This window comes from Microtus oregoni, unplaced genomic scaffold, assembly GCF_018167655.1.
Source record: "Microtus oregoni isolate MIOR12 unplaced genomic scaffold, Mior012 000042F_ref0000377, whole genome shotgun sequence".
NCBI classification, from domain to species: domain Eukaryota; kingdom Metazoa; phylum Chordata; class Mammalia; order Rodentia; family Cricetidae; genus Microtus; species Microtus oregoni.
Window position 1 is genome coordinate 10,839,198 of NW_024543209.1, and position 27,992 is coordinate 10,867,189.

Sequence of the window (27,992 nt, forward strand, 5' to 3'; positions counted from 1 at the left end):
CACCCGCCTTCCTTGGCCCAGGCAGTGCCACAGTTAGTCCAGTGGATACTTTACAAACTCTGCTTTACTGTCTTCATCGTGGTAGCGATTGCATTCACACACTGTCCCTACCACCTTGGAGAAACATTACGTTCAAGTCCTTTCTGCCACCCATTAATAAAGAGTGCTTTGCCTGGTTAACAGTTTTTAATAAAGCATTTTTAAAGTGAGAGTCTGGGGGATATAGGCTTGGGAAAGGATGCTGTTTTAAATGGCTGTGAGGCCCATCTATTTTAGCAAAAGGTTGTGACAGACCAGGACCTAGTCCTGTTCCACAATAACAGAAATGTCATTTTTGTTCCTTTGTTGTCATTTCCTATGGCACGGCTTGCATAAGAATATTTTCTGAGCAGTTTGACTATATGCAAGTATTAGAGAACATTCGTTTCTTGGGAGCAACTGCCTTCCGGGAGACTGGTCCTGATGTCAGACAGAAGCCCGAGCCATTGTGGAGGAAGGGTGGATGGACTGTGTTCCCAGGGACTTTAAAGCCAGGGCACAGAGAGGAAGTCGCTCCCCTGAACTCATTTCAGGCAACTGTAAAAGACCTCAGTCCTTCCCACATCTAAATCTCTAATCTAACCTAATATTCAGCTGCTGCTGTAGCTCAATACCTCTGGGCTTAGAACCAGATAAGACAGCGAAACCTTGCATCTACATATGCTGTTTGCATAAAGGAAGTTGGTTCTATGTGCCTGCGAACAGGCTTTGGCTGTAAAGTACGCAAAGGCAGATTTGCACTATAAAGAGTTCACAATATGAGCTTGTGTTGGTAGGAAGAACTGGTACCCCAAAGTCAGTCTTCCCCTGTCTTAAACTGAGAGGAAGGCAGACCCTGGAACAAGTCCCCTTCAGGAATAATGTGAACCCAGTATCCAACAATTCCCATTCGAATCCACCAGGAACAGACCATGAGTGCCCATCGTTGTACTGGTCAATAGAGGTTGCAGAGGAATGTAGAAGTGAGAAGCCAGTGGTGGCTGTCACCCTGCTGTTTGGTGGCTGAGGCCAAGTCATTTAAAGGGCAGGACTCAGAGCTCCACTTAACTCACATTTGGACTTCCAAGGTGTTCTGTTGAAAGGGCTGGAGAGTCTTTGTTAAAAAAAAAAAATGCTAAATTATTCTGATGGAGGGGAGGGGGAAGGAAGCCAAGTCATTAATCTTGAAATTGTCAGCTGAATTATTTCCAATGAGCCCTGATGTCTGTCATCCTGGGAGTTAGAGAGGGCATTTGGATTAAGCTTAATCAATAGGTGCATATGGCAAGAGATGTACCCAGGTAATTTATTATCTAACGAGTCCAATGAATCTGTGGTGCACTCTGCACAGAGTGTTCCAAGAGCGAATTTCATCCAGAAGTAGCGTGCCCCACTGAAGGGTTTGATAACCCTAGCTTCTGGTGGGTTTTCTAAAGGCTGTGTTTTCAGAAAATCCCCTGTACAAGAATTACTGCTCCTTTGATGACGCTGTGGTTAGGAAGTAAACTACTAAGTAGCATGTGACTTCTGTTACGAATGATCTCCTTGGCACCCGATCCGTGGTTCCAAAAACATAGTTTCTCTCCAGCTTTCAAGGGACTGAACAAGTTGCACTTCTTAGGTGTGGAGCACCCGAGGACGGGCCTTTTTGTGTTGGGAAGGAGAAAAGCCCCGCAGAGGGAAGGACTTTTCCCTGTGTTTCTCCAGAAGAGCTTATGCAATTGTTTTCACCTACAGTTTTAAGATGCCTTGGGATCCCAGCACGCGTCGTTACCAATTATTTCTCAGCCCATGACAATGATGCCAATTTGCAAATGGATGTCTTCCTGGAAGAAGATGGGAACGTGAGCTCCAAACTCACCAAGGATTCAGTGTGGTGAGTCTGACTCCCAATGGCGTGGACTGGTGTTGGGCAAGCAGGCCATTCTGTGTGCGTTACAACATGGATTTTGACAAGTGTTTCTCTCTTCCATTTTAAGGACCTTTCGTCATCAAGGGCATAAATGTCTTAATGTCACTGATTTTTTTTTTAAGTGGTGAATGGGAAATGTTACTGAGCAGACAGTTTGGGTCCTAGTGATAAAAGACAATCATCCATTTATATGAGAACAATCATCACAGGCAGCCATGGGCATACCTAATTCACGAGTCTGGTTGGTTCTTCTGTATGGTATATGAATCAACCATAAATACTATGGTTGATTGGGGATTGTAACCAACACGCACATCTGCCCATAATTTCCTGTGCACCAGTTTATGTGTTTGTATACTCTTACCTGTCCTAACAATTATATCCAGTGATTGACACAAGAGCTCTTGTTTACAGATGAAGAAACTGAGGCCCAAAGAGATTTCTTTCAAGGTTACATATCTCATAAACTGGCAATACACTCCATCTTCTCCTATTCTTAACCCCACCTATTTTTACCTCTGAAATATGGGATTTCTCCTTGAGTATTGGCTCGAACTTGGCCTTGACAGTGTGCCCAGATTTCATTTAGAGATCAAGATGGGAAAGGGTGACACGGCTTCCAAACACTAGCTTCATGTGTCTTTCACTGCATTGGAGTTCAATACCAGAGGCTGGCTTTCCTATAGAGTGAGCGCCCAAAGAGACTGGGCTTTCCCGGAGAACCTATCGTTCTGATGCAGCGTCCTTACTTACTCCTCTGGGTCCAAATAGAGGAAAGTCTATGTGGGATGAAACTGGGATGGAATTTGAGTTGTCACCAAGCACTGAACTGGGTAACATTTCCAAGCCAAAAATGTGTCCTTCATATTCATCCTTTGTAAGTCATGAAGCTAAAATGTTGTCCATAGTAAAAGCTCCCAGATGGGGATGGTGGGAAGTTACAAGCTCATTTGGAAGAGAAGTTAAAAGTTAGATGCACCTGAGAAAGCCGCACTGTGGGCATGGGTTGGCTTCGGGAGCAGCACTAACTCACTAGGATCTGTAAGTGGCCACTAGAGAGGGTTGAACAAGGGAAATGGCTGAAATGCCCCCAACTCACAGCATGAGGTTATCATGAATAGAGCCTCGAGTTGAGACAGGGTGCTGGAGGGCTTGGGCAAGATAAGGTCTGGCCCATGGAAACCCAACAGCAATTTAAAGGGCCATTTAAGTCAGTGGAATTGCAGTTGACAGCCCTGTCTGTCTGAAATGGCCAAAACATTAGCCCCTAAAGTTCACTGACAATGGTAATGGCAGGATGAGAATTATTCTATTTTCCCTGTAGTACTGGAACACACACACACACACACACACACACACAATCCCTTTATATAGGCACCTTCAGCCTCCCAGCTCCTTTATCCAAATATTTCCATAGGTTCCCTATAAGGAATCTACCAGAAGTGCAATGAGGCCCCACATACAGTTGGTATAAAGTCATGAGGTGGACTGTTCTTGCTGCTGCCATCCCTTTATCTCTGACACTTTTGAGCCCTGTTCCCTGTCTCAGAGCCTTCCTCCAGTATTTCCCCAAACTCATAAGTCCTTGATCCTAGTCTGATCCGCCATAACCCCAGTGTACACAGTGCCCTAGGTTTCCCTTTCCTCGTCAGCTAAGACTAGGGGGTTTCAGTGTATGGAGACAAGGCATCTCTTTGACAATGGCCTGTGCTATCCCAACTCAGGACATACCCAGACTCCAAGGACAGGGACGAAAGGTCTCAGCATCTTGGCTCTACTGCAGACCAGCTGTGTGACCTTGAGAAAGGCAGACTTTCTCTGTGCCTCTCTCCTCCTCTAAAGCAGAAATGACTGAATTCCCGACTTCACTCAGGCAGAGCCGAGAGTAGCAGGTGCCTAATGAACACTGGCTGCTGGGATCGCCATCTTTATTAGATGCACAGCTGGAGTCTCGGGGAGGCAATATGCTTCCATCCTCCTGAGCACCTTCGCACACTCAAAAGAGAGGGGTGCGCAGTGTCCTGATATGACTGGTGCCTCTGTGACTTTGGGGTCTTTTAAAGAAAAGGTAGACACTTGTCGGGCTTGCACAGATACCAGGGTACTCTATAAACTATGTATGTTCCAGGAAGCCAGACCATGTCAAGGACTCTCCTTGCTTGAGGAGCTGGTAAGGACTGTCCTGGACACAACAATCAGGATGCAGCCATCACAGCCACACCCCCACATCAAGCTTTGGGTTAGGCTGTTGTTTGCTGTTTGTCTTTAAGGAAATGACTTCACTTCTCTATGTCTGGGGTCTTTATCATCCCAACAGCTCCGGCTTCCTAGCAGTGACCGTGACGAGTAACTCAATGAGGCTGTCCAGGCAGAACATAGGTTGCTCATGTCTCACTCCCACACCCTAAATCTGAACTATTACACAATCCAGCACTTCATGTGTCCATGCAGAGAATTCCGCACCTGCTCTCATGTGAGAATGAGAATCACCACAGAACACGCTGAAATGTGCCACGCGGAATCACCGTCTGATGGTGTGTGAAGGGTAGGACACCAAGGTCACTGTCAAGTCTAGATTTGGGTTCTCCCAGTAAGATACCTTACTATGTATATGCAGATGTTACGATATCCGAAAAGATCCAGGAACTCTGGCCCTGGGATAGTGTTCTTAGTCTATACTGACTAGTGGCAGGGCTGATGCTGGTTACAGCAAGGCTGGCCAGTGGCAGGAAGGAAGGTTGATCTGCCAGCTGGGGGAAGAGACTGGTGCTAAACAGAGGCTAAAGAGTGGGCGGAAACTTTTGCTGAGCATCCTGTGACTACTCAGACAGAGGTCACTCTTGACCTAGGCAGTTTTCTAACACAGTTCTGAGGAACAAGCAGCCTCGCCCAATCCCATAGACTCACCTCCCTCATGGACTCCAATGTCCCCATCAAAGGATCCCACCCCAGCCTGACTTCTCACTCCTGTACTCGGTAGTCAGCCGCTCCTCTCTCTAAGGAACCCACAAGAATGGATGCGCCACCTTTCTCTCGACCCTTTGACACTTCATTCCCAAAGTCCATGGACTGTACTAATCTGATTTGTTTAATTTAGGACTCTGTGACCTAGGGCATCTCCCTTTCAGAATTCATCCAGGTTTATGAATATGAAAATCAGGACCCAGACCAGCAGAGCCTTTCTGAGAGCAGGCTCAGGAATATGCAAGGGGAGATGGTGTGGAACACCAAGGACAGGCTGTTTAGCTTCCTACTTCTGGTTTGCTGTTTTAGGTCCCTCATGGTAGACAGTCTCCCTTGAGGGTGCCTGGAGAAAATGCAGCATGTAGGGGAGGCCCCTGTGAGTCACTGTAGGCAATTTGCTAAAATGGCTGACCCAGAACCTTACTGCTGCATTATGGGAATGTGAGGGCCTCTCTGTGAGCGAGAGTCATTCATGCTGGGTGGACATGGCAGCTTCACTGGGCTTTACAAGAGCTGTTTGGCCACCTCATGATTTGCAGTGAAGTTGGAAACAATTTTAAGACAGAGATGGTGACTCTTACCAGGTCAGGAAAGGTACTTCACAGCAGGGCTAACCCTCCTGCCTGTGTGTCACCCTGTGTCCCTTGGCTAGAATGAGTAGAGTCTGGTTTGAGGACTCTGAGTGGAAAAGTGTACCCTTCTTGGCGATAGAACGCAGCTCCCATCAGGGAACGGTGTCTGGTTTCTTACTTTTGGAGGGGGTTGTTTAGTTTTGTCTTGTTTTGTTTTTTGCCTTCATCCAGCAGCATGCAGGGCATGGAGCAAGTGTGGAGTAAACAGTTTCATGTGGGAAAACAGTAAAATGCTCAGCAAATGAATGAACATCATTTTCTCATCCTACAAACCCTATGACACATAACTGTCTCCAGACCTCAGGTACTGAGGCTCCGAGACAAAGTAATCAGGCTCAGTGCCCTTGAGAAGCTCCCCAGTGTTTGTCAGGAGACAGCACATATAGAACGCCCTCCATAAGATGCAAGGAGGCTCATGATATGCACTGGGAAACAGAGAGACCAGAGGGAGATTTTTATTCTAAACCCTGGGAAGCAAGGCTGCTCCCATGAGAAATGGCCATGGGAGTCAGAGTCATTATCCTCCTGCAAACTTCTGGCTGTGTTGGCCAAAGATGGAAAGCCCCAGGAAACACCTTTAGCCCACAGATGGAACCCAGGGGCATGTCACTAAAGGTCCAAGGGCTGAACTGAAATAGCCAGACATTTACTGCTTCTGGGACCAGGGATGGACCTGCATGCAAGGATTATCGGTTATTATGAGATAGGCATTAGACATTCAGTCCATTTTCACTCTCATGGAGGGGCCTTTGTAGTCTTTCCAACATGTCGGCTAGAGCCTCTTACTTCATGCCATCCTCTGAAGGGTATAATGCCCCCCCCCCAGCACTCAGGAGCAGTTAGTTCTTGCTCACTATGGCTGAGACTGAGTAGCAGTTACCTAGGTATCATCGCCTCTCCCCTACCCCCATATTGCTGGCCTGTTATGCCCTCAGCCTCCTTAATGCAAACCCAGCCCTTGCTTTCTGATCTGCTTTAGAGGCTCCAACTGTGAATATCCTCCCAGAGTCTTTCTTAGAACGAACAGTTTCACTACCCAAGGATCAGTGACCCTTGATTGTCCATATCCTAGAGCTTCCCTCCCACCCACTCCAGCATTCTCCCTGGGCTAGAGGAAGCACAGTTGCCCCCAGCTTAGGCATGGTTTCAGTTACCACTGTTGACCTTACAATGCAGCAAAGGCACTTCACAATTTAAACCTGACCTTATCCACAGCCGGCAAACTCTAAATGGATCCTCTCTTGTGACCCTGAGCCGAGGCAGATGATCATTGCTCTGGGTTGGACGTACTGCCACACAGAGAGAAGGGCCCACACTCCACAGTGCAGATGCTCGGCTAGTTAGCTAGAGAGAGTTCACACTTAGGTGTTTTAACTTAGGCGTATTCTCTAGAGAAGGAGACGGAATGTACATATTACAGACATGTAGTATAAAAGAAGGCTTACTAGAATGTACACACTGTGTCCAATATTAACATGTGACATTGCCATCTACAAAGTTCATGCTCTAGTCTCTCTTACTCATACACACAAACATACACACACACATGCACACATACACAAGCACACACACAGAGGGCAGATATGCAGAAAGACATTCATAAATATAAAATAATATTTAATAAAGTCTCAATATTTTAGGTAAGATTGTTATTTTGTGTTGGTTCACATTCAAAGCTACCTGAACAGCTTGTAACTCTCAGGCCATGGTTGGCCATGTGCATCCTGAAGAAGCTTAGAACCCAGTAGTTGCTGAGTTCATGAAGCAGAATGTCTCAGTGGCCTCAATCTGGCACTGAAGACCTGGGCAATGCCCAAAGAGTCACTGGTACCCAGTCTTCACTAGTAGGCAAAAGAAGTCACATAGAAACCTATTCTTTCATGAGTTAAACTCTCTCTCTTTCTCCAGCACACACACACACACACACACACACACACACACACACACGCACCCATGTGCACACACACACACAGTGTAAGGTGGTATGATAGATCTGACACTAATTACCCAAAAGACCTTGGACAAGCAGCTCATCATCTCAAGACCTTTACGTCCTCCTATGCAAATGGAATACATCAGTATTAATGAACTGTAGAGCCCCTCCCAGCTTCAGAAATAGCTTTATTTTAATAAGTTATGCTGTTCTTCTCTGCAGGCCTTTTCTGTATAGTTCAGCATTGTCTGTCACTTGCTTTGTGTGATGACTACAAGCGTGCATGTGGCCAGGCTGTGGCCAGTTCACTCATACCGAGGGGCCTCTGGGTTAAGTGACCTCACATCAGTTCCCCAGAGGAAAGAAAAAAGGAAATATTGACCTTCCTTCACTACTTTCTAGAAAGAGCGCAGTTGTATTGTCTGTGCTTTGCATTTCCATGTACCAGTCTCTCTGGAGCAGAAGTGTTAATTTATAAACCAAGCCCTGGCAGAGCAAGCCCTGGTGTCCTGTCTGGAGGCTCATCCTCCTACAGTTAATGCCCAGCACACCCTACACGGTGGTCTATGCAACACAGGTACATTTTACATTAGCTTAGATGTGTTGTATATTTCTATAAGTTGGACTCTCATCTTGCTGTATCATCTTCAGTTTCAATCACCGTGAAAAATAGAATGATCTGAAAATAAATTCCAAATAAAATAGTATAGAAGAAAAATCCTGAATATAGACTGAACTGCTTAAAGATGTTAGAGGCTTTGTAAAATTAGCTCATCATGCATCCAAGTTACTAATTCTGAAACTGTATCCACGATGTTTGTTTTCAAACATTACCTTCCTAGCCATACTTTTGGCCAACTCGCTCTTCTGACAATCAGCAGGAGCTACCCCGTGAGCTCTGTCATTTGCAGACTGGGAATGTACAGCAAACACGGACCACCATGTGAAGCAAAGAACATGCAGTTACTCGAAAATTTACCTCCAGGGAAAATATTGTGGACCACTTTCTGTGCATTAGCCATTGCTCTAAGCAATGACATTTAACCTGTGCAATTCTTACCAGCTTCTCCAGAAGTTCCTGTAACATGGAGGGGGTGCCTGTTTGTTGGTGTTTTTGTCCCACTCAGTACCCCACAACTGTTTAACCCCAAAGAAAATCACACATAGGTCTCCATAAATTATAAGCTGATTGGCCCATTAGCTCTAGCCTTTCACTGGCTAACTCTCACATCTTGATTAACCCATTATTTTAAAATCTATGTTAGCCATGTGGCTCAGTACCTTTTTTCATTGGGGCAGATCACATCCTGCTTCTTCGGTGGTCTGGACAGGAGTGGGAGAAATCAACTTCCTCCTTCCCAGAATTATCCTGTTCTCATTACACCATTTTTACTTCCTGTCTGGTTTTTCCGCCTATACTTTCTGCCAGGCCAATCAGCATTTATTTAAAACATGATTGACAGATTACAGACACTTCTCCCACACCAGGTTCCTATCATTGTCTTCATCTAAAGATGAGGAAACAAGCACAGAACTTGACCAAGGTCCCAGTCAGTAAGTGTCAGATTGAATTGCAACCACATGGACCTAAGCAACCCTCATTATCTAGCACATTTTCATCACTCCCAAAAGAAACCTTCTCATTCCTCCAGCCACTGACAGCTGCTAAGTTTTTCTGTTCTGTGGAGGTGCCTGGTATGGACATTTCATGTTCATGGAATCATACACTGTGTGGCCTTTTATACTGATTCCCTCCACAGATAATGCTTCTCATGGCTCATCCATGTTGGATTACATGCTAAGACGTACTCTTTTTAACTGATGAATGCATCAGTTAAAATGTCTGTGGACAAAGCACATTTGATTTAGCTCTTCATCAGGTGTGCTTTGGAATTACACTAGGGCCTTCTATGAATAACCCATGCTGATCGCCACGTAAGCGTCTTTGTGAGAGCATATGTTTCTAGTTCTCTTAGAATCAACATAGTTAGCATGGTTTGGTCATATGGTAACATTATGTCTAACTGTTCGAGAAACTGACAAACTTATCTCCAAATCAGTCCCACTGTTTTACATTCTTACCAATAGAACACAAGGGTTCCAACTTCTCCACATCTTTGCCAAAATGATGGTTTTCTTGGGTTTGGTTTGGTTTTTAAATTGCTCCAGCCATCCTAGTGAGAATGAAAAGGTATGGTAGATTTTAATATCCATTCCTCTGTGGAATGATGATGTTGAATGACTTTTCTATTTTACTGTTCGTGTATAATTTTTGGCAAAAATAGTCATTTAAACCCCTGTTCAGTTTTAAAATTGGGTTGTCAATCACTGTATTATAACTGTAGTTGCTTGTCCTGGATGCAAATAAGCATTTCTCTAATCTCTGGGCTGTCTCTTTCATGCCATTAATGGTCTATTTAAAAGCAGAAAAATAAGTGTTTATCAAAGCCATCTTATATTTTTCTCTTTGGTTGCTTATACTTTATTATCATATGTAAGAGATCATACAGTTCAAGATCAGAAATATTTACCCCTCTTTATTTTTTTGAGTTTTCTAAGTTTAGATCTTATAACTGAATCTAGGACCCAATTTAAATTAACTTCTACTCAGTGGGAAGGGAAAAGAAAAAGGAAGGGGAAAGTTCAGAAGAGTTGCTTCTAGCTGTTATAGAAAAACCAGGCTATGGGTTTTTCTATATACCAAGTGATCACTGAGTCGAAGGAATAAGAACAAATCCCAACTTTAGAACTTTTCAAGAAGTGTCTAGAACAGCATAATAATAACAATGGGAGTAGAAGGAGCTTTGAGGGCGTTCAACCCTGTCTCTTCTCTTTGCTGAACTAGTTCTAGGCTGTATACGTTCACAGCTACTGAAGCTGCTTTCCAGACTGCCATGGAGATTGGCAGAGGTGGGTGAAAAAAAAAAAAAAAAGAACCACAAAGATCAGGGCGCTTACCAAGACTGACATGATTTTCTTGAATAAATATTGTTTAGCTTGTTGTAAGTCCCCTGTTCATTACTGGAATTCTAGAAGACTTGCTCCGTTTCTCTCCCTGACATTATTATTGCCATTCTGCCATTGTGGAAATGCTTCCCAAAGTGTATTCTTGTAATTGTTTTTTTTTAAATGTGCATAGGTATTTTTTCCGACATGTATGACTTTGGACCCCATCCTGCCTAGTGTTCACAGAAACCAGAAGAAGCCACCGTATTCCCTGGGACCAAAGTTACAGATAGATAGCTATGAATTGCCATATAATATAGGTGTGGGAAACTAAACCCAGATCGTCTGGAGAGCAGCCAGTGCTTTTAACCACTGAGATCTCTTCAGCCCCCACAGTCTATTCCTAACACTCCTTAAGTGGATCCAAATGAAGGAATCCACCAGACCCTCAAAGGGGCTATATTTTATAGAGATATTTTTAGCATCTAATTTAGTCTTCTTACATATATATCTTGAAATATGTAATGCACAGTAATGAGTCACTTAATGAGGAGGATGCCTTCTGGGAAATACATTATCAGGTTATTGCGTTATTCAAATATCATGGAGCACACTTACACAAGCAGAGACACTACAGACCAGCCAGTTAAATTGGCCTTGTAAAGCCATCAGGACATGGTGGATGCGGTCTGCGTGTGCCGCTGGTGTGACACAGTATACCACTTAACAGTAAACTTCGACTCCTTTTATTTATTCTTTGAGATGGCCAAGGAGACATTGGAGGCGTTCTCTCTAACAGCCTTCTTAGATCCACCTTTCAACTTCATTTATGTATTTATTGGGTTTTTGAGACAGGGTTTCTCTGTAGCTTTGGAGCCTGTCCTGGAAGTAGCTCATGTAAACCAGGCTGGCCTTGAACTCACAGAGATCCACCTGCTTCTGCCTCATAGGGTTAGTGAATAACTTGAAAGAGAGGGGGTAGAAGAAAAATTTTAAAAGCCAGATGTTGGGAAAGATTCCTGCAAATGGTGCTGAGATTAAAGGTGTGCACCACCACTGCCGAGCCCTCTTTTTTATTTATAATAACTCACTAAGTCCATTTACTAAGTCCATTGTATACTCATGTGCATGGGGCACCACCCATTGGTGCATGAACAGTTTCACAGCGGCTCCATCCCCAGACAAAACTGATTCTCCAATCCTCAGCAGCCATCAATTCCTTCTGAGCTACTCAAGAGCCACTTCCCCATTTCTATTGGAATGTTGACTAGCTTGGGCATCTCTTGTGAAGGCAGTCATGGCTGCTATGACTTCACAAGGACACCCACCGTAACATGTTGAGAAGACACCATTTGCAGAAATCTTTCCCAACATCTGGCTTTTAAATTTTTTCCTCTACCCCCTCTCTTTCAAGATGTTCCCTGACCCTATGAGGTAGGGAGTATGATGTAGATGTCCCATTTAGGTTTGAGAACTCCATAGTCTCTGTTCTTGGTCCACTTGTGACTTTCTTTTTTTGTTTGTTTGTTTGTTTTTTTTTTCATTTTGTGGTTTCTTTTCTTTTTTTTAATTTATTTATTTATTAAAGATTTCTGTCTCTTCCCCGCCGCCTCCCATTTCCCTCCCCCTCCGCCAATTAAGTCCCCCCCCCAGCCCGAAAAGCAATCAGGGTTCACTGTCCTATGGGAAGTCCAAGGAACCCCCACCTCCATGCATGTCTAGTAAGTTGAGCATCCAAACTGCCTAGGCTCCCACAAAGCCAGTGCGTGCAGTAATAACCTTCAGCAGGCGATGAAAGGAGACAGAGACAGAGACCCACATTGGAGCCCCAGACATAAACCTCAAGGTCCAAATCAGGAACAGAAGGAGAGAGAGCACGAGCGAGGAACACAGGACCGCAAGGGGTGCACCCACACACTGAGACAATGGGGATGTTCTACTGGGAACTCACCAACGCCAGCTGGCCTGGGTCTGGAAAAGCCTGGGATAAAACCGGACTCTCTGAACATAGCGGACAATGAGGACTACTGAGAACTCAAGAACAATGGCAATGGGTTTCTGATCCCACTTGTGACTTTCTGTGTCAATTGCCATCCTCTATCAAAAGAGGCTTCTCTGATGAGGGCTGAGAGTTATATTAATTGGGTACAAAGGAAAGTATTTAGAAGGCAGTTTTATACTGTGCACATTAAACAAAATAATAGTAGTTCTCCTTTAGGAGCCTGTAGCCATAGGTTCTCTGTCGATTGTCCAATGCCAAGCATAAATTCTGCACTGTGGAGCAGGCCTTAAGACATTGGCTCACTTCTGCAATGGCCCCTTCTAGTTTCCTGGATTCTTCCAGTACTCAAGCGAAACAAAAACATATAAATATGAAGAGCTAAGGTCTACCTGTGAGAAAGAGCACTCCGTGTTAATCTCTCTGAGTCTGGGTTACCACACAATATAATTTTTTCCAGTTCCTATGTATTTAAACTTTGTAAATCAATAGAAGTATACTCTGATGTAATGTTTAAGATATGATAAAAAAATACATAGATCAGTAACCTAATTGTCACATACGGTGTGCACAGTAGCATGTACTAAGCTTTGAGGGATAGGCAACATGGGAAGTTGCTTTATCATGGTGTCCCCCTCCCCCCCGGCAGGTGAGAAAGACAGTGTCGTAACACAGGACATCACTGTGAAACAGTAACTTTAGCTCAACTTTAGTAATATGTTATTATTACACATGGAATTCCCCATCAATCAAAACATTGTTATGACACATGACTATATAATACACATGACTTTGCATCTTCATTCCTCCTATATACCATTAGGTATTACACTGAGGTTTTAGAAATTGTGTATTCATAAATATGTCTACAGGTTCCATGTTAATATGGTAAATAAATGTTAGAGAGGGAGATTTTGTCTGGGGGAGGGTACTGGTCTTTAACATTTCTAGAATATCACATTAGATATCTTCTTCTCACTACCATCCTGCTGGGATGAACACTTGAGTGTATGTTCTAATATCTTGTCTGAGAGTGGACAAATAGGATTGCTGTACTTATTGTGTTTATTAGTCAGAATGAGAAAAAAAGTGGGGTATCATCTATGCGGGAAAAAAACACATGCTAAGATATTTTTGTAAGGAAATTCCAGGTTCTGGTTTATCCTGAATTCTGTCTAAGAGAGATGCACCATCTACACCATTCATAGTTACCAAAAATTTAAAAAAAATAGGAATTAATAAAATACATATCATCAAGGCTAATTTAATTAACTAGTTAATAAGATAGCTTTAAACTTTAAAAATAAAAGATATCCTGTACCAGTAAGATAAATGTACTGTTACCCTCTCATTAAAGACACTTCTCTTTGTAATAGACAGAAAGCATTACAGAGAACCATGTCTGGTCAAAATGTAGAGAACAAGAGATCATGGGTGCCCAAGCCTAACTGTTCCATTTACAACACTACTACTGCACCTAAGTCTCAAGAAGCACAGCAGAAGAGGGATCAGAAAGACTGTAGTCATCAGAGAATCAGAAAATCTGCTATGAGATTGCGTCTCCTAGAGATGGCAGGAAAGCTACATCCATGATGCCTCCCTCACCAATGCGACTGCCTAAAGATGACCAGAGAAAAGCTAACACCAATAGCCATGCTAACATGGAAGAGGGGAATCTGACAAGGCCCCATCTTTACACAGAAAACTACAGGTAGCTAAGGAACGCAGAGAACAGGAGAAATGCTTATCTAACACTAAGTGGTCAGCTCTAAAATCATGTACATATAAGTAATATTAAATTAATTGAGCGGGTTGCATACACACACATACACATGTACACAATTAAAGGAAAGGAGACTATGATTTTGAGAGGGAAAATGAGGGGTTATGGAGGATAGTTTGATGAGAGGGAAGATATGATTATATTTTAATTTTTTAGAAATTAAAGAGAAAAAGTAATCCTTTAAAAAGTACAAGATAAGAGCTATCATTTCTAAAATATTTATTCATAGACATCTCTATAATGTAAAATAAGAACTTTGGAATCTACTGAGACTGTTGTCAAAATGTTTGTAATCCTCTCTCATAATTAGGGGAAAACTTGGGCTGAATTTATTATTATAGAAAGTTTTTATACGTTAGAGTTATACAAATGCAGATCTTCAAAAATCCAATCTTTTCTTCATTTTCAGGCAGGAAGGCAATTTCTAACTTGCTAGCCCAGAAAGCATGATGAAGTGATCAGGGTCTCATTTTCAATATGAATCTGGCAGGGTTGTGGGGCTGGTGGCTTCTGCTCACAGTGACAAATACAAGTCAACATGAATGGGTGCCGCTTATTTGAACACTCTGATCTTTGTTTATATTGGGTTGTTTTTCATTTTAAAAATACACAAAGGTGCTGAAAGAAGAAAAAAAAGATATCTGTGTGATCATTCCCTAATTTTCTGAAAATTTCTTTTATTCAAGCAAAATTTTCCCAATAAATGGTCAAGTTAGCCGAGTTACATCTCCAATGTACCTCGAAGATAGAGTGGAATAGAACTGGTGGAGGGCATATTCCCAGATGACCTGTTGAATAGACTCAGATTAAGTACTGCTTTTTCTGTAAAGCAGTTGCGTTCCAGACTATTGTTTAGTCAGTGTTTCCTATAGGAGCCACACTGTTATTTAGAGTCAGTGTCCTTCCTCTTTGATTGCAGTATTTGATGGGTAATGCGTGTCTGTGTCAGGGAAGCTGTTAATGATTTGGGTAAATACACTACTAGTTTTGTGTTGGGCATCACAACACATCCCTAAGTCCACTCCCATATGCACCTTCTCCCTACCTGTATCTCATGTGACTCAAGAGAGTATATTAAAATTAACTTGCCAATGAGAGGAATAGAATCCCTTGCCTTCAGTACAAATTAGAATAAGCTCCTTCGTTACTTATCATTTTTCTTTATGGATAATTGGCGTCTTTCATGGCATCCTTCACTAATCTCCCGCTGAGCATCATCACACAAATTATCAGGGATGGTTCAAGGGGTTCCTAACTGGAAAGAACTAAGGCAACCATGCTTTAAAAAGAGGGGTGAGCTGGCTAGTTTCTGCCTCATCAAACCTCTAGCCTTTGACATGACTCGGGAGTATCGAGGTACTCCTTCCCAGTTTCAGCACTTTGGCAGCCCTAGCAGAGACCAGCTGCATTCTGAAGGAATCCATTGCTCCCAGCCCCCTGCTTCATAAATTATTCCCCAGCCTATCTCTGAACAATTTCATTTCGCCATCTCTCATCATCATATTTCCTTAATGGTCAGGGTTTTCCTCAATCTCAACTTTCATTTTCACTTTGAAGTGTCTCATTTGATAATTCTGAGTCCACCAATTTGATCCCACTTGTTGCTCCCAATTCCCACCCTCTCCATCCCAATCCCATCCGGTTCCCACTGCCACATTCCACGCATGCTGTCATTATTGTCCCCCCCTCCCCTTCCTCATGACTGTATTGGAAAATCAGCAGACCCAGGGATCTTGAGCTAGCTCCATCTGCCACCCAAACACAGATAATATGCAAGGCATCCCTGTGCCTGCCTGCCTTTCAGCTGCTACCAGTTTTGCAAATGAAAGAATTCTAAACATTTGGCTTACAGTTGAAACTGCTCCAAGATCTCCCTCAGAGGGCTTTCTCTGCATCTAATTTGTGCTCCGGTGCAGCTTTAGAAAGAAATACAAACAAATTATTAGCTTCTTTCTTCTCTTTTAAGAACTCTTCCTGTGGAACTTTTCTGGACAGATTATAACTGTGTTGCTTTGCTTGGGTATTTAAACAATTAGCCAAGGCTATTAGGGGGTAATTAAAGAGTTAGCCAAGGCTATTAGGGGGTAATTAAAGAGTTAGTCAAGGCTATTAGGAAGGGGATTAAACCATTAGCCAAGGCTGTAAACTAATTAAACAATTAGCCAAGGCTTTGTGAGGTTTAAATAGTTAGACAAGGCTAGGAGTGTTTCAGCTGTTAGCCAAGGTAGAGGTTTGTTTGCCTAAAGTCACTACTTGGTTTTCTTTGAATCCAAAACAGATGCATCCAGGAAGTCCATCTTGGTCTCAGATACATTCTCTGTCCTCCATTCCATGGGCTCCTGCACCTCTGGACAGGATTATCCTGGTGATAGGCCTAGGGCAGACCTTGAACCATGCTTTAACTTCTGATAAAAAAAAATAGTCATTTTGGGCTGATGAGATGGCTGAATAGATAAAGGCACTTGCCACCAAGCCTAGCAACCTGTTTATTCCCTGGAATCTGAATGGTGAAGGGAGAGAACTGACCTCTGCAATTTCCTCAGATCTCTAGTGGTCTTGGGTAGGCACACAGAAAGAAAGAAAGAAAGAAAGAAAGAAAGAAAGAAAGAAAGAAAGAAGAGAGAGAGAGAGAGAAGGGGGAGGGAGAGAGGAAGGGAGGGAGGGAGGGGGGGGGAGGAAAGAAGGAGGGAGAGAGGAAGGGGAAGGGAGGAAGGAAAAAAGAAATAAAAAAGAAAAAGGAAAAAGAAAAAAATTTAAAATAATATTAATATTCATTTCTGGAAGGAAAGGTAAGGCATGCTTATCATCAAAATTTTTAAAATATTGCAAAAATGTACAAAAGCAAGGGTCACTTTTTTCTAACTACTCAGAACATTGCTAATATTTTTTAACATTCTTTCGTGTCTATGTATAGTGCATGTATTTTTATTGCTGCATAGTGAAGTTTCACAAACTTATCAGCTTTAACCAACATGTATTTGCCATCAAGCAGTTTTTGTGGATTGAAAATCTGGCACAGGTTGGGTGGAGCATTTGCTTGGATCTCAAATGGGCACTCAGATTGTTGGCTGGGGCTGTTGTCCAGTCTGATTCTCAAGGTCTTCTCCAAGCTCATCCAGACAATGACAATGAGCACGTACCATCCATGGCCCTGAAGCATTTCTTCTGAACATGCGTATACCACAGACTTTATTCCTGCCTGCTTCAGGTTTAAAAATATTTGGTCACTTCTTGGACAGCTTAGGTTGTTGTAGTTTTCAGTTTCCCATTCAGGTAAATCTTTCTTTCTTTCTTTCTTTCTTTTTTTCTCTTCCTTTTTCAAGACAGGGTTTCTTTGTGAAACAGCCTTAGCTGTCCTGGAACTAGCTCTGTAGACCAGGATGGCCTTGAACACACAGAAATCTGCCTGTCTCTATCTCTGAAGTGCTGGGATTAAAGGTGTGTGCCACTACCACCTGGCTGAAACCATGAATCTTTTCTTGTTATTACTATTATTGTTGTTGCTACCAAACATTCATTGTCTGAAACAATGTGGTGTGACATTCCTACATAGGCAACAATGTATTTTGATCATGTCCCCCATTTGTTATGTGTTCCCTTTCTCCCTTTCTCTTTTTCTATACTATGTTCGACTTTTACTTTTATGTTCTTTTCCTCCCACATTCCCAGTAAGAGGAACACTGGGCAATGTTTATCTCTCTTAGACTGGCTTATTTCACTCAATGCGATCATCTTCAGTTTCCCTGCAAAGAACCTGATTTTTCTTCCTTTGTAGCTAAATACAACTATGCTATCGGGCAGGGTATAGCTCAGCAACAGAGCATTTACCTAGCACGTTCATGACCCCAAGTTTGATCCCCAGCACGGCAAGCAACAAGTAAATAAAATGAGAAACTATTGTGTATATACACCTTGCAGATAGCCTCACAGTTCTGATGACCAGTTAAGTGGCCCTCCATCAAAGGTTTCGCTTTCCATGAATCTAGTTACCCTCGATCAACCACAGTCTGAAAATTAAGTGGAAAACTCCAGATATAAACAATTTAGAGTTACAAATATTTCTTCTTTTTACCTTGTAAGGTGTGTGTCCATATGTGTATCTGCACAGGGATGTGTGCACATGAGTAGAGTATCTTCAGAGTCCCGAAGACTCCATTTGATTCCCTGGAGTTCAAGTTATAGATGGTTACAGGAGGCATCTAATGTGTCTTCTACAAGGGCAGCAAGTCCTCTTAATGGTTGACCTATCTCTCCAGTCCCTATAATTCATAATTTTTAAATTCTGTGGCATTCAGAGAAACATCATGAAATTCCATACCACTCTGCTCCGCCCCAGCCAGGATATAAAGGACCACATTCATACAAATATTGTTGGCAGTATATTTTTATATGTGTCCTGTTGAAATATTTTATCCTAGGTATGACAAGATAGGAAAAGCTACAGTCTGTGTCAGGTTTGGCATTGTCTGCAGTTTTAGTTATTGCTTAGAACATATGCCTGGTGAATAAGAGGGCCATCTGCGCCCAGCTCCTCCTGGCTGTAGACCTAGTTCCAGTGGGGAGAGCAAGCAAACAGAACCTTAGAAGCAGATTCATATGTGTTACTGCATTACTCAGCACAGCATCCAGGAAACGTGGCCAGCCTTGATGCCCATCAGAGGATGAATGGATAAGAACAGAGGGCCGCATATACAAAATGGAGTTTTATTCAGCCATTACGAAAAATGCAATCACGACATTTACAGGAAAGAATGGATAAAACTAGCAATTATTATATTAAGCAAAGTAACTCCAATTCAGAAATATAAATGCCTCATTTTCTCTCATGTTAAGATCCTAGAGTTTAAAAAAATAATCCTACATTTTAAGTCATATATATGTGGAGGGTATAGGTCATAAAACGAGAAAGGAGGCTGTGAAAGGACTAAGGGAAGGCTGGGTAAGGAGGAAGGGGCAACAGCATGCATACCACATAGAAGCCAAGTGGGGCTCCTGGGGGGAGGAAAACAGAGAGAGGGTGAACACGGAGAAAAGTGGGGGAGGATCAATGAAATAAATATATGAGAATACCACAATAAAGCCCAATGCTTTAAATGCTAATTTGCAAAGAATGGATTCACACCCTCTACAAATCCATGGCAAAATTGTAAGATGAGAACAGAAAGACTTAGGGAGATAACTGGACAGAGAAGGCTTAAGATGAGAAGCAGCATATTGGGAACCTGTTAACAACTGGGGAGTTAACAACTGGAGGCAATCAATTCAGGATGAACAAGTGCTTCAGATCCATGGTGCAGCAGAGTGGCTCGAGTTAGTAATAATGCATTGTATGCCACGCAGTTACTGTGAGAGTGTATTGCAAATGTTGGCATCTACAACAGGAACATACATTTAAAAAAAATCACACTTGGAGCTGGAAAGAAGGCTCAGTACTCAAGAGAAGGTGCAGCCATGTCGGGCAGCTCACAACCGCCCAAAATCTCACCTCTAGGGGATCCTACACCCAATTCTGAGTGTTTCAGGCATCACACTTGCATGTACAAACCCATTCATACACATGCGTATACATATTCATATACATATACATGTGAATTTTTACAGGGCTGGAGCCATGCCTCAGCCATTAAGAGCACTGACTGCTTTTCCAATAGACCTGGGTTTGAACCCAGCAACTACATGTTGGCTAAAAATAGTGTCTGTAACTCTAGCTACCGGGAATATACCAGGCACACACGGGGTGCATAGACATACATGTAGAGAAAACATATACACATAAAAGTAAAATAAAATTTTAAAACCTAAAAGTATATTTGAAATCACATTGGATACCACAAATGTATATTCAATGGGTAGTATTTTTTTATTATCATTATTTGATGATTTAAAATAAATAAAAGGAAATGTTAGTAGAAATCTATCAGGCTAAAAGGAAAAGATGCCATTTGGAAATATCAATCCTCAGAAATGTGTGTAAATTGCATCCAAAAAAAAAAAGTAATTGATAACAGCCAGAAACAAGTTTTTCCCCATTCCACTAAGTACCTCAATCAACCATCTAAATATTTTAAATGAATAATGTCCTATAACTATTGCCTCTTTCATGGGGAGATCTAGGATAGAGCAGACCAGTGTGTATGCTGGATGGAGAACTCTCTCGGTGCTTTCGCATCTGTCCAGAGCAAAGAAAACCACATTGTGAACGGAGTGTCCATGGCTGCTGCTCATGGCCAGCTGACTGCTAAACCATTGGCCTGCCACACACTGCCAAAACCCAACCACAGGAATACAATTTCCAGTCAGTCTCCCTAGCCTGCAAGTGCCTCCACCTGTGAGATGTTCCCTTTCCATACACAGACAGCATCTTAGCAGTTAGTGAAACTGGAAGCTAGATCTCATGGGTAAGCAATTAGGTGACAGACTGAGAGGCAACTTTCTCCACCTCCTGGCCATTTGAAAAGAAATATTATCTTCAAAGAAACGTCTTTGCCTGAGATCTGAACTGCAGAGAGTATTTTTCTTTTCCCAGGCTAACCTTGCCAAGGAGATATGCATTTAAATAAGGATAATTTGGATCCTATTTATCTAGTGGGGACAGGTAGAGTCATAGAAGCCCGGTACTGCCCACTCTGCCCTAGAAAAGTCTTTTTGCTGTCTTTCCTGGTCCATCTGCCTCTCTTCTGGAGCTAGACAGGCAAAGTGCCACACACCCAGTGAACTTCCTGAGACAGAGGTTGTTGTCTGATGGGATCCTACCTCCTGCTCCTGCTCCGGACCACATACTATGGCCATTATCACATCCTCACTGCCCTGGAGACCTGGTATAGTGTCCCACACTTGTTCCACAGATTGCTCCTGGCCTCTGCCTCTTGACCCCTGTTCTTTGAGCCCCTTCTTCCCACTTCCTATCCACTGGCCCTTTCTAAACTAGAAGAAGGAAGTAGATAGGAAGTAGGAGTATATCAGTCACCCCTAATGTTAAATACTCAAAGCAGTCTTCCTTGTGTTGCGTTATATAACAGTCACCCCAACCCCAACCTCGCGCGTCCCTTTTCTCTTCTGGAATACAGTACTGCTCTCTGCCCCATCTTAACCAATGGGATTTCGCCTCACTCTACTACCCACGAACATTCCAGCCATCTCTTTATCAAATCCCAGTAATCACATGTATGAACAAAAATGCCTCTGGGAAGTTAACTCCTGCATTTCCCATAGGCAAGCAAGCGCCTGGAGTCCAGATGGAGCTGATCACCCCCAATCCTCACCACAGCCAATATAAACTTTTGCTCTTTGCTTCTTCACTCTGTCAGAACTTAAGTCTTCCTTGGGGCTTGGGACATAGCTCAGTCGGTAGAATACTCACCTAGCATGCATGGAGCCCTGGCTTCAATCCCCAGCTGCGATGACACTGGCTTGTTGTCCCAGCCTTCCAGAGGTGAGGGTGGATCAGAAGTTCAGGGTAATTCTCAGCTATAGAGAGCTTACCGAGGCACTGGAGTTGGGGTTTCTACCTCCTGTAGTAATGATCTCTTTGTGGTAGATATACTTCATTAGAACTTTGTAGAGTGCTGTAGCATTCTTGTGTGGATAGGAACTCTGCCCAATATGAAGACCCGTCCCACTACCCCTCTTCCACAAACACCAGTTTGCAAATTTTACTCTACTTCTCAAATTATTCCTAGCTTCTAATAAGAACAAAGCACAGACATTAATTTATTTCAGAATGTCCACAATTTTTTCCTTACCCCATAGTACAGCTCAGTACTTAGGAGCATTGACTACAAAGCTCTACCATTGATAGCATATGTAATCTAAAGCTAGGTTCCCTTCAGTCTCCTCCCTTGTAAAAGGGGTGGGAAGGAGTTACAGGAAGGGGTAGTTATGATAGAATTCACAGGGTTCAGGGTCTATCAGGTGCGTTAAGATAGATAAAGATTTTTAGGATGTTGGAATGTTAGGGGTGATCGTTAGTTGTCCCCCAACTCTGATAGGTTTTTTTTTCAGGTGTTTTATTTATTTATTTATTAAAGATTTCTCTCTCTTCCCCGCCACCGCCTCCCATATCCCTCCCCCTCCCCCAATCAACTCCCCATCTCTTATCAGCCCAAAGAGCAGACCGGGTTCCCTGCCCTGTGGGGAGTCCAAGGACCTCCCACCTCCTTTCAGGTCTAGTAAGGTGAACATCCAAACAGCCTAGGCTCCCACAAAGCCAGTACGTGCAGTAGGATCAAAACCCAGTGCCATTGTTCTTGACTTCTCAGCAGTCCTCATTGTCCACTATATTCAGTGAGTCTGGTTTTATCCCATGCTTTTCCAGACCCAGTCCAGCTGGCCTTGGTGAGTTCCCAAAGGAACATCCCATTGTCTCAGTGTGTGGGTGCACCCCTCATGGCCCTGAGTTCCTTGCTGTGCTCTCTCTCCTTCTGCTCCCAATTTGGACCTTGGGGTTGTAGTCTGGTGCTCCAGTGTGGAACTCTGTCTCTGTCTCCTTTCATCGCCTGATGAAGGTTAATATCCAGGAGGATGTCTATATGTTTTTCTTTGGGTTCACCTTCTTATTTAGCTTCTTTAGGATCACGAATTATAGGCTCAATGTCCTTTATTTATGGCTAGAAGCCAAATATGAGTGAGTACATCCCATGTTCTTCTTTTGGGGTCTGGCTTACCTCACTCAGGATAGTGTTTTCTATTTCCATCCATTTGCATGCAAAATCCAAGAACTCATTATTTTTTACTTCTGAGTAGTACTCTAATATGTATATAGTCCATACTTTCTTCATCCATTCTTCCATTGAAGGGCATCTAGGTTGTTTCCAGGTTCTGGCTATTACGAACAATGCTGCTATGAATATAGTTGAACATATACTTTTGCTGTATGATAGGGCGTCTCTTGGGTATATTCCCAAGAGTGGTATTGCTGGGTCCAGGGGTCAACTCTGATAGGTTTATAGTGCCCCAGACATACTGTGGTCACTGCTTTCTGCCTTCTGGCTTCTCATCAAGGCCCTTAGACCAGCTGTCTGTCACTCAGTGATCCTAAGCCCCACCCCAGTGAATTTCTATTTCAGCACATGTCACTTTCATTAATTATGTTTAAAAACCTGAGTTCCTTTGCTTGAGCATTTACATAGCCCTATTCTAAATACTTTATTCTAAATAATTTATTCTCTTAATTAAACTTTGCCATAAATATAAAACATGTTTTAATCAGTGGCAAATAGTATGTATGTTGTTATTCCTTGTAGATTGTGAAGTTCTTTATGAGAGATTCTACAATTTATATCCTGATCATCTTTGACTTTTCAGCACTCAGAACAGTATTCTGTGAATAGCGTGTATGTGATTAGGTTAGAAACTCTTCATCGACCCAATTAGAAATACCTAGAATTGAGAGAGAGACATGTACAAACTACTGACATTGAGGGCATTCCAGGAAGATGGATGATGGCTGGGTCTGAAGCCCTCAGCGCTATAAACAGAGGCTGCAGTAGCCAGCATTAAATCCTGAGCACTGTCTGAGCATTTTCTACAGTGCTCACAGGTTAATGTGCTCTCTTTTGATTCTCTATTGTCGTATAATCCCAAGTCTTTCCAAGGACATAATAATACAATTCACGATGACATTTCATTCTGTGCTCTTGTTTCAAGGGGTCATATGCAAGGTTCTGGGGAGTTTTAAAAGGCCTTACCTCAAGGGGTGCCTGCTTTTGGTGAAGCGTAAAGAGACACTTACCCTGGTGACCTTTTCTTCTCATTGAACAGCAAATGCAAATTGCTATAGATTTAGAGAATTATAATCAGTAGCTAAGGTTACCATTTCTTTTTTTAGTCCTCATTGTATTTTTCTGTTTTTTCCATGTTTTTATTTAGTTAATTTACATACCAACCACAGTTTCCCCTCCCTCCTCTCCTCCTGTTCCCTCCCCCAATTTCCCTTCTGCCACCACCATCTACTTCTCCTCTGTCTCCATTCAGAAGGGTTAAGGGCCTTCTATAGCATATCAAGTTGAGACTAGACCAAGTTGTATCAAGGCTGAGCAAGGCATCCCACCAGAGGAAATAGGTTCCAAAGGGCCAGCTAATGCATTGAGATCAGGTCCTGGTCCCACTGCTAGGATCCCCACAAACAGACAAAGCTATACAACTGTTATTCACATGCAGAGGGCATAGCTCAGTCCTATGCCAGCTCCATAGCTGTAAGTCTGGAGTTGACGAGCTTCCACAAGCTCAGGTCAGCTGTCTCTAAAGGTTCCCTGTCATGATCTTGACACCCAATTCTCATATAATCCCTCTTCCCTCTCTGCAATTGGACTCATGGAGCTTGGCCCAGTGCTTGGTTATGGGTCTCTGTATCTGCTTCCATTGGTTACTGGATAAAAGCTCTTCGATGACATTTAGAGTAGTCACCAATCAGATTACAAGGGAAGACCAGTTCAGGCACCCTCTTCACTACTGCTAGGAGTCTTAGCTGGGGTCATCCTTTAGGTTTCTGGAAGTTTCCATGGCACTAGGTTCTTCCCTAACCATATAATGGCCCCCTCTATCAAGATATCTCTTTCATTACTTTCCCCCTTCATTCTGCCCTCAACTGGTCCATCTCAGTTCCTTATGTTCCCCTGCCCCCAAGCCCCCCTTACCTCCTCACCTCACCCCCATCCCCAGTTTACTCTAGAGATCTAATCTATTTCCTCTTCCCAGGAAAATCCAAGAGTCACTTTTATGGTCCTCCTTATTATCTAGCTTCTCTGGGGCTATGGATTGTAAACTAGGTATCCTTTGCTTTACAGCTAATATCCACTTATGAATAAATACATACCTAGTGTTTGTCTCTCTGGATTTGGGTTACCACACACAGGATGATTTTTTTTCTAGTTTTATCCTTTTGCCTGTATATTTTATGATGTCATTTTTTTCCACTGAGTAATACTCCATTGGGTAAATATACCACATTTCTTTATCTGTTCTTCTGTTGAGGGGTCTCTTGATTGTTTCCAGGTTCTGGCTGTTATTAATAACTCTGCTATGAACATAGTTGAGCATGTGTCCATGTGGTATGACTGAGCATTCTTTAGGTATATGCCCAAGAGTGATATTGCTGGGCCTTGAGGTAGATTGATTCTGAGAAACTGCCATACTGATTTCAAGTTTGTACTCCCATCATCAGTGAGAGAATGCCCCCTTACTCCACAACTTCTCCAACATAGGCTGTCATTAGGGTTTTTGATCTTAGCCACTCTGACAGTAGTAAGGTGGTATCTCAGAGTCATTTTGATTTGCATTTCCCTGGTAGCTAAGGATGTTGAACAATTCTTTGAGTGCATCTCAGTCATTTGAGATTCTTCTATTGTTTAAATCTTTACCCCATTTTTAATGGGATTAGTTGGTATTTTGATGTCTAGTTTCTTGAGTCCCCTGTCAGATATGGGGTTAGTGAAGATCTTTTGATGCAGAATGCATCAAATGGTGGGAATGCGAGTCAAATAATCCCAAGCCAACTCTGAGTAGAGTATTCTAAGTTTTTTCTTTATTAAAAGGGAATTCATGGATCACAGCGAGGAAATAGGAATGGGGTCCAACATCCAGGTATGGCTCGGGGAAGAAGAGAGGCGGAGCAGGGGGGACCACGGCTTTGTGGGAGCCACTGTTATGCCCCAACCTGGTCCAGCCTCTTAAGGCCACTGGCATTTCTTTCCTGCCTTTGAACACTGTAAGCTCTGTCTCAAAGGATGGTTTAGATCAAAACTATTACATTATCTCTGGATGATCTTGAAACCAATTTTAGCAGAGGAAAGCAATGACCAGTCATGTCAGGGACCCCAAATGATGTGCTATAATCTCAAATCAGAATACGCAGGCAATCTCCAAAGCCCTCAGATTTAGTTTGATCTACCCTAGTGATCACAGCACAGAATGGAGGTGACTCTGAATGCTTAGATACCAGGGTATTATGGGAAGTGTAACCTTATCAGGGTTATCTTCTTAGGAACTACCACTGTTGGAATGAAGCTTGGATGACAAGGCCTGACCTTCCTGTCGGATTCGGAGGCTGGCAAGCTGTGGACAGCACACCCCAGGAAAACAGTGATGGTAAGCCTGCCTCTTCCCTATTCACCCTACTGCTCACCTCGGTGTGTGGGTCGCACACTCGTTAGGAACCAACCCTAGAAATGTGCTTGCTGGGCATGCATACAGAATTCAATGCCTGTCAATCAAGTCTCACTTCATTTCAATAGTACGCTTTACCCTGATTGTTCTACAACTTTTGGGAAAGGAATATAACTTATATAACTCATCAAATCTTGCTTTGATAAGCAGTTTTGAAGACAGGGCAAAAAAAAATATATCTGGGTAAGCACTTTTACTAGGCTATAAAATATGACTTCAGCCCTCACTGATCCACAATGACGAAGTGATAAAAGACAAGAGAAAAAAATAAAAGATAATTATAAATTACTTATTAAATTGTTCTTCCAAAGGCTGATGTCTTTTCAAAACTTGAGTGGGTAGATGTCTCTCTTCTAACTTTCCAACCCTGCTAATTAGGAGTGGCTGTGACCAACCCCAGATTTTTATAGAATTGCATACTTGTTAATATGATGATAAACACCAAAGGACTGCAAACCCTGGCTGCATTCAGCTCTTTCCTCTGCTGTTGGTCAGAGACAGAGATGTTATATGTAAGTCTCCATAGATAGGGAAGCATTCAGTCCACAGTCACGACGAAGCTACGCTGTGATGCTGGATTTTATGGAGAAAGCATCAGGCTATCGATTGTTCTGGACTTTATAGTATGAGGAGACCCAAAGAACCCACAGCAGCTAATCTCTTAGAAAACGTGGGTGGGTGGCTAAACTTCCAGGGATCTTAGAAACATAAACATGGGAGTGCTAAGGCTAATGAGCATGGTCAGTGTCCAAATCTACAACTCACCCTGACAAATGTCATAAACAACAACAACAACAAAACAATAAACAGAACAAAACAAAAAGAAAACCACGAAAGCAAGATCAATACAACTACCAAGGATGTATCAGAGACAGCCCTAGTTAGGTTTCTGATGCTGTGATAAACACCACAACCAAAAGCAACTTGGGGTGGATAAGATTTATTTCAACTCGCAGTCAGAGTCCATCATGAAGGAAAGTCAGGGTAGGTGCTCAAGGTGGCTTGCTCGGTCTGCTTTCTTATACAACCCAAAACCACCTGGCCAGGGGATGGTACCACCTACAGTGAACTCAGTGCTCTGACGTCAATCATTGACCAAGAAAATGCCCCCACAGGTCAGCCTGCTAGAGGCATTTTCTCCGTTGAAGTTTCCCTCCCCTAAATGACATTAGCTTGTTCCAAGTTGACAACCACTAACAAGGATAATTTGAAGGAGGGATAAGCGTGACCAGTGCACGTGTTTGTAGTCAGCAGAATAGAATTAGGAATAGTGTTGACCCAGTATTCTTTGCCTGGCCTTTACACTTGGGATTGAGCTGGCATTTCTAGCAGAACTCTTTGGATTAAGCATATTGGTCACCTGTCTTCTGTAGCCAGCAAAAACATTTAGACAAAGTCACTGGTGAATCTGGGGAGCACCGGTGTCTGTAGACACCCCCCCCCCGGCACAGGGCTGTGTCAATGGGCAGAATGGAAAACAACCAACTCATACTGCCTTCCTCCTTGTTGTGTGTTCTAGGCATGTACCGCTGCGGCCCGGCCTCTGTTCAAGCTGTTAAGCATGGCCACGTCTGCTTCCAGTTTGATGCTCCATTTGTTTTTGCAGAGGTAAGTGGAAAGCTGGAGGGAAGTGTCAGCTCCCA

The 27,992-nt window shown here is 42.9% G+C and overlaps 1 protein-coding gene across 1 annotated transcript in view; it reads left to right on the plus strand.

Moving 5' to 3' along the window:
• The window catches only part of F13a1 (coagulation factor XIII A chain), a 155,984-nt gene that overhangs the window by 83,598 nt on the left and 44,394 nt on the right, over window positions 1-27,992 (plus strand). Inside the window, exons 8-10 of the mRNA XM_041632770.1 lie at window positions 1,756-1,894; window positions 26,168-26,271; window positions 27,869-27,957. Of these exons, the coding sequence (XP_041488704.1) occupies window positions 1,756-1,894; window positions 26,168-26,271; window positions 27,869-27,957 (332 nt within the window). The remainder of the gene's footprint in view (window positions 1-1,755; window positions 1,895-26,167; window positions 26,272-27,868; window positions 27,958-27,992) is intronic.